General features: G+C 46.1%; 1 protein-coding gene across 1 annotated transcript in view; it reads left to right on the plus strand.

Moving 5' to 3' along the window:
* Dysf (dysferlin) overlaps positions 1–6,778 on the plus strand; it is a 114,751-nt gene that overhangs the window by 62,304 nt on the left and 45,669 nt on the right. The window contains exon 15 of the mRNA XM_055596386.1: positions 1,752–1,814. Coding sequence (XP_055452361.1) covers positions 1,752–1,814 — 63 coding nt within the window. The remainder of the gene's footprint in view (positions 1–1,751; positions 1,815–6,778) is intronic.

Below are 6,778 nucleotides of genomic sequence, written 5' to 3' on the forward strand. Positions count from 1 at the left end.
GGTGAGGTGGTGTGTGTGTGTGTGGTGAAATGGTGCATACGCGTGTGGTGAGGTGGGGTGTATCTTATTGTAGGTATGTGAGGATATGTCAGTGGTAGGCGTGTGTGTGGTAAGGTGCTGTGTGTGCCTGTGTGTGGTGTGTGTGTATGTGTGTGTATGTCTGTGTGTGGTAAGGTGCTGTGTGTGTGCCTCTGAGGACACGCCTGGCCCGTGGCATGGAGGAGCCCTGAGAAGGTGGTGGAGACCCTCTCTCTCGTGGCTGAGGTGTGGGCAGCTCTCAGGCTAATTTGGAGCTCCCGGCTCCAGTTATAGTCTTGAGGCCGCCATGAAGGTGGAAACACGGTCCCAGAATTGGAGCAGCAAATTATGGCCAGAGCCCGAAGGGAACGTGTCATTCTGCAGCTGCACGGGGCTTTGGCGCTATGTTTAGCCACCTGCGTTCCTTTGGCTCTGGTGACCGGCCTGTCCCACTCTCACATTCTCTAAAAAGGAACACTGTCAAAATAGCACCGAGGCCTCTGAGGGGTCAGAGCAAGAAGGGGAGGGCCAGAGCCATCTTTGGTCTTCTAGGGGCTGCTGGGGACATGCACCAGCCTATTCTGGAAGGTTCTACTGTCCCCAGCTGGTTGCCATCACCTAACGTGCTGTCCTTCCCAGGACTCTGGAGCGCCTCAGTAACACTTCCTGCACAGAGGGAGAGGGCTGAGAGCCTAAAGGCCACTCCAGGTCTCAACAGGGCCTCTCCCACTCTGCCCTGTGCCTGACCTTTCCTTTTATATGGAAGGAAGTCCAGCCTGGGATTCATATTTTTCAGGGTCCCCTTGGAATCTCTGGGTCACTGAGGAGGGGGGCCAGGGCTGGTGGCTGTGAGTCCCCACTGACCCCTGGTTTCTCCAACCTCACCTTCCTTTCCCCCTGTTGCAGGGCCTGTTTTCTTGCCTTCCCCCTCAACCCCATCTCCTCTCTCAGAGCGGCTGTGTTTCCTTTTTCCTCTGCCCCACCCCCATCTTGCTTTAGTCACCTGCTATTCTGCTTTTCACCCACCTGAGCCCTATCCTCTTACCCTGGCCCCTTGCTATGGCTTCCAAGCACATCCAAGGCTCTTCTAAAAGACAACAAATTATAGTCCTAGAGATACCAAGTGAGGATTTATGGTGGGAAGCCATTCCTAGGACGGGCAGCAGGATGTACTCTGAGACTCCTTCAGCTTCCTTCATGTAGGTCCTGGGAGCCATGTGTCCCCTGCTTCTGGAGGACCGAAGTTGAGGGCCTTGCCCTTGCTTGGCTACCCTGCCCGTTGTGTATGGGTATGTTCGTGACAGAAGGAACCAATGAAGGGATGGTAGAGACTAGAAATGTCTCTGGAGCAGGCAGATTTGAGAAAGATGGGGAGAGTGGCTGAGTAGGAGGCGCCTGCAAGGTTGGCAGCAAAGGCCGTAAAACAGCAGCAGGAGACCAAGTTGGCCTAGTGAGGCCTTCACTTTCAGACTTCACTTGTCACTCACCCTTACTCTGGACCATTGTGATTCAGGGCGGTCCTGGAGCTGTCCAAGGTCACATAAATGGTGGGGCCATGGAGCCAGGGTGTCCAACCCCGGAACACACACTCTTCCCACAGTTGGTGCGGAGGATTCTGGGAGGGTGCTGGAGGGAGGGAAGGAGAAAGGGAGGACCCTAGTCCCTCACGCTGGCCAGCCTCCCTTGTCACAGGTCCTTTGATCCTGTTGCTAACTGGCATGTTTAATTTGTAGCTTGCAGATGGGCTCTCAAGCTTGGCCCCCACTAACCTGGTGCCTTCTCCATCCAGTCCTCATGTATGTATTGTTTACTATTTGTTGGCTCGATTTTGCTTGCATGTCTGGGAATGGAGGGTAGAGGAGAGGAGACCTTCTTGATCCTGGTGCAATCACGGAAGGATGGCGAGAAAGCTCTGGGGTGTACACCTGGAGATCTCTGGCCCTGATGAGTCTCCTGCTCCTTCTGAGCCCTACTTCAGCCCTAGTTCCCCTTGTGGGCTGGGTTTGGGCATGGCTTCCAGGGCCAGAGGGAAGGGTTTTTTCCTAGCTTCAACTCTGCCCTGTGGGCCTGGGCCTGAGAAGGCCGTTGAGAAGGCCGTTGAGACGGCCGCAGGCCAGCCTTCCCAGTTCCTCCTACGCCAGAGCAGGTGTGACTAGGGCCGCAGGCAGGCCCTGGACTTCCTGAGTCCAAGGGGTTGGGCAGTGCCAGCACTGCGGTGCCTAGCAGGGCTCCTCTCTGTGTCTGCTGCTCTAACAGGTTCAGGCTTCTTTCTGAATTTTCTTTTGTGGAAAATACAGAAAACCTGGAGCGCAGGGCCGAGATAAAGCGATCGGCATCTGCATATGCTGCTAGACTGGTTAGACACGCCCAGGTTCTTTCAGGTACTTGCTTATACTCCGAGTTTGGCAGTACGGAGTCATATTGTAATTTCTGACCATCTGTTAAAAAGCTGAAAAATACAATGTGAAGGCTCTCCCACTATTTAATGTATATATTTATATTATACATTATACACACACTTATATATGTGTGTGAATGTCACACAGGCCCTCTTGAAGCACTAACTACTTATCATTGGACACTTGATTTGTAATTTCCACTGTTGTCCTTTACCTCCCTAGAATATTTAGTTTACTGTCTTTAGGTTCACTCATTTAATTTATTCCTAGGTGTTTTGTAGCCTTAATTACTATTATCAGTGGAGTATCTTCTTTTTATGACCATAATTCTTTCTAGGAAATCCTCCTCTCCTCTCCTCTCCTCTCCTCTCCTGTCCTCTCCTGTTCTCTCCTCCCCTCCCCTTCCCTCCTCTCTTCTCCCCTCCTCTCCTCTCCTCCCCTCTTTTCCCCACCCTTCCCCTCCAACCCCTCCCCTCCTTTCCCCACCCTTCCCCTTCTATCCCCTCCCCTCCTTTACTGTTCCCTTGTCTCTCCTCTCTCTCCTCTCCTCCCCCCTCTTTTTCTCCCTTTCTCTTCCCTTCCCTCCCCTCCTCTCTTCTGGGCCAGGAGTTAAACCCAGGGCCTTGCATATGCCAGACAGGTGCTGTGCCACTGAGCTCCAGCCCAGCTCGGGAAACAGAACTTTCACATGCTCACACGGCAACCGTCTTTTTATTAAGCCTCTCCACATAGCCCTTGTCGAGTTAAGAAAACTACGTGGATAAGACTGTTCAAACAGACATGGCTTTATTCCTCATATCTAGATCTATTATTTTCCATTTCAAAATAATATTTGACAGTAGAAGTGCCGCTGAGAAAAGTTATTTGGCCATTAACTAATGAGAATAGTTCTTTATTTTCTTTTAAGAGTGGTGACAACTAGCTGTTTCATACAGATGTTCTTGGCTTTGTCAAGATTTTGTCTTTTGTTTTGTGTTGTGTTTTCTTTGAGACAGGGTTTCTCTGTGCAGCCTTGGCTGTCTTAGACTTGTTTTATAGGCCAGGCTGGCCTCCAACTCACTTTGTAGATCTGCCTGCCTCTTCCTCCCTGAGTATTGGGATTACAGGCAGGCACCATGGTGCCTGATAATATAAAACACAAGAGCCCCGTGTTCTGGAGTAGAGTGAAGTCTCTCGCTCTGTCAAGGGCTCATAGCCTACTGAGGCTGAGGCCCTCTTCTCTAGCACAGTAGGCTGGCAGTTGCTGATGGGGGAGGTTGTTTGACTGAATCATTAATGCGCCTGCATATTGAACACTGACATATAGGTTCCCCACCACTGCGAGTGCTTATCTTCCAGTCCTGTGCCACAAGGCCAGCTCTGCTTGGGTCTGCATCTGCGCAACGGAGGAATGCCATCCTTTCATTTAAAACTGCAGCCAGCATGTAACATCCATGTTTCTTAACCTTTAGTTTATTAATGTTTGAGAAGAATGTAATGATGCTACAAAAACATCTGGGTGTAGAGTTCTTTGAAAATTTAAGATCTGTCTGCCATCTTTATGCCATTTTGTTTGTACTTAAAAAAACCTGAAAGCATTAAATTCGAACTTTATAGTTTTTGTCATATTTATGCCATTACATCACTAGCGCAGCTGGCATGAAGGCTGTAGGCAGACACGTTGACTGTGGTCGCAAACACAGCTTGCCTGCCAGGAGCTGCTGAGGTTATGCAAGAGCAGCTGCGGGTCCTCAGCTGGCACTGGCCTGTGGCAGACCACAGAGAGCATTTGTCCATCCCATCCAAGGGGCATCTGGAGAGAGAGACTTGCTGCACCTTGCTGGTGTCGCTTTGCGCCGTCTTGGTTGGGCTTTGACGCCAGATCACGCTAGCTCCCCACGTGTCTTCCATCCCGCCACTTCTGCCTCTGCTGGTGAGCGTGAGAATTGATTTTCGTTTAATTTCCACCCCCCACTGTGTGTGTGCGCATTGTAGGCTAGATCTGCGCAGGAGGAACATGAGTTTTGCCTTTCTGAGCTTGGTTACTACTGTACTTTTCAAATCCATCCATTTTCCTGCAGATGTTATGATTTTGATTTTCCTTTTAGCTAGATGAATAAAACCCTATCCTGCAGATTTACCACATTCTCATTACCTATCCATCCGTCGATGTGTATCTAGGCTGTCTCTGTTCCCTGTTCTTCAGAGGCATTTTCCAGTTGGTTGTTACTCACGTGTAAATTAAATCAGTACTCATATATGCTGGTCTTATTTTCAAAACTTTGCTAGGATTCTTATTCATCCTACTGATTCAAGTGTTCTGATCTTTAGTCAGTTATATAATTTGTCATCAATCACTTTTGCTTCTTTAGTTTGTCTTTTCTTTCTTGATTGTTTCCTTTTCTTCCTTGTTGTACTGGCCAGGACCACCAATTGGATGCTCTGTGTGATTTATTTTTGGAAGTATTCTTTTTTTATGTCCCCCCCCTTTTTTTTAATGAATATTTTTGCCTCATCAAGGAGTATGGAACTTAGGAGGTAAAATATGACTAGCTAGTTAATATTTGTTATCAGAAATGCTTTTTATGTATCTGTTGACATGGTCGTGTGATCTTTTTTCTCCTTTGATTTGATAATATGAATACTTTCATGGACTTTCCTTTTCTTTCAGTTCAGAAACAGGTTCATAAGTTTGAAACAAACCAACCAGGCCAACACTGCCCCTCCCCCTTGCATTGCCAGATCCCATTTGCAGATATTTAGGTCTGTCTGTCTTTGTTTCTGTCTTTTTTTCTTATGTTGCCCTGGCTGTCGTGGAACTCACAGAGATCTGCCTGCTTTTTCCTCCTGAGAGCTGGCATTTAAGGCATGTGCTTCGCCTCAGGATTTCTTTTTTCGGCAGTTTTGATGAATGATAACAGCTTGAAACTTCTCTCTTTATGCCCTCCAGTTTTTTGTGTCTGGGTAATGATCATCTTATAAAGTAGTTTGGGTGACAATGAGCTTTCTCCGATTTCTAAGAAGACAGAATAAGCCTGGCATCATCATTGCCTGTGTTTGGCAAAATCACTTGTAAAGCTGTCTAGACTCAGCATTCTTCTTGGGATATTTTAAATCGCTGTTGTAATTTTAAGAATCTTTATGGGACCTCTGAGATTTTCTGCTTCTAGGTGAGTCACTTTGGGTGATTTATACGTTATAGGAATTTATCCATTTCCTTCCCAAATATTGGCATAACATTTTTCATAATGCCCTCTTAAGTTTTCTAGTCTTTTCTTCTCCATCTAGCATATCTCCTTCATTTTTAGGATTTTATCTTGTTATTCTTGTCAGGCTTAGTCAGATTATTTTCATCATTTTCAAAGAATCAATTTTTCAGTTGATCTTCTGTTTTGTTTCCTTATTTCCTAGCTGATTAATTTTTTTATTATTTCCTTCCTCCTATTTGGGAGTGTTTATTATATTTTAAACCTCTATGTAAACATTGAAGGCTATAAAATTTCCTGTTAAGTATTGTGTTATGCCTCCCACAGGACTTGGCAGGTAGAATTTTTTTGCCATTTTTCTGTTCTGAATATTTTCTTATTTCTGTTATTTCATTTTGACACCTAAGTTGTCTAAAAACATTTGGAAGTTCCTAAATTATGCTTTCAGTTATCTTTCTGTTGTTGTTGATTCTGGCTTAGTTTCTCTGTACTGTGGTCCAGAGAACGCAGTCTGTGTGTAATGATACTTAGTAATGACCTTTATGGTCCAGGAAAAGGTCCATTTTTATAACTGTCTTGTGGAAGCCTGACGAATGTGTATTTTTCAAATATGTTTTACAGGCTACACATTTCCTTAGAACACTTTGTTAATGTGTTATTCAAACTTGGATTCCTTGGCTTTGTTTTATTTTTAAAAACTGTGTGTGTGTGTCTGTGTGTGGATATGTGCACAGAAGTCAGGTGCCCATGGAAGCCAGAGGAGGACAGCTGGTCTCCAGGAGCTGTGGTTACAGGTGGCTCTGAGTCACGCTTGTTTTACAGAGGATTTAGGTACACAGGGCTATAGTCCTGGCTGCCTGGAACGGGCTAAGTAGACCTGGTTGACTTCAAACTCACAGAGAACCACATGTCTCTGCCTCCTGAGGGCTGGGATAAAAGACATGTATCACTACCCCCTTGGGCTCTCTGTTTTAAAGAGTGCATCGTTATTATTTGGATTATTTGCCGTCTGACTTTGTATTTCAATTAGCTTTATCTTTCTTCTTCTTTCTCTCTTTCTCTCTTTCTCTTTCTTTCTCTCTTTCTTTCTTTCTTTCTCTCTCTCTTTCTCTCTCTCTCTTTCTTTCTCTCTTTCTTTCTCTCTCTCTTTCTTTCTTTCTTTCTTTCTTTCTTTCT

The sequence above is a fragment of the Psammomys obesus genome, unplaced genomic scaffold (genome assembly GCF_907164565.1).
Source record: "Psammomys obesus unplaced genomic scaffold, mPsaObe1.curated_primary_1811, whole genome shotgun sequence".
In the NCBI taxonomy this organism is placed as follows: domain Eukaryota; kingdom Metazoa; phylum Chordata; class Mammalia; order Rodentia; family Muridae; genus Psammomys; species Psammomys obesus.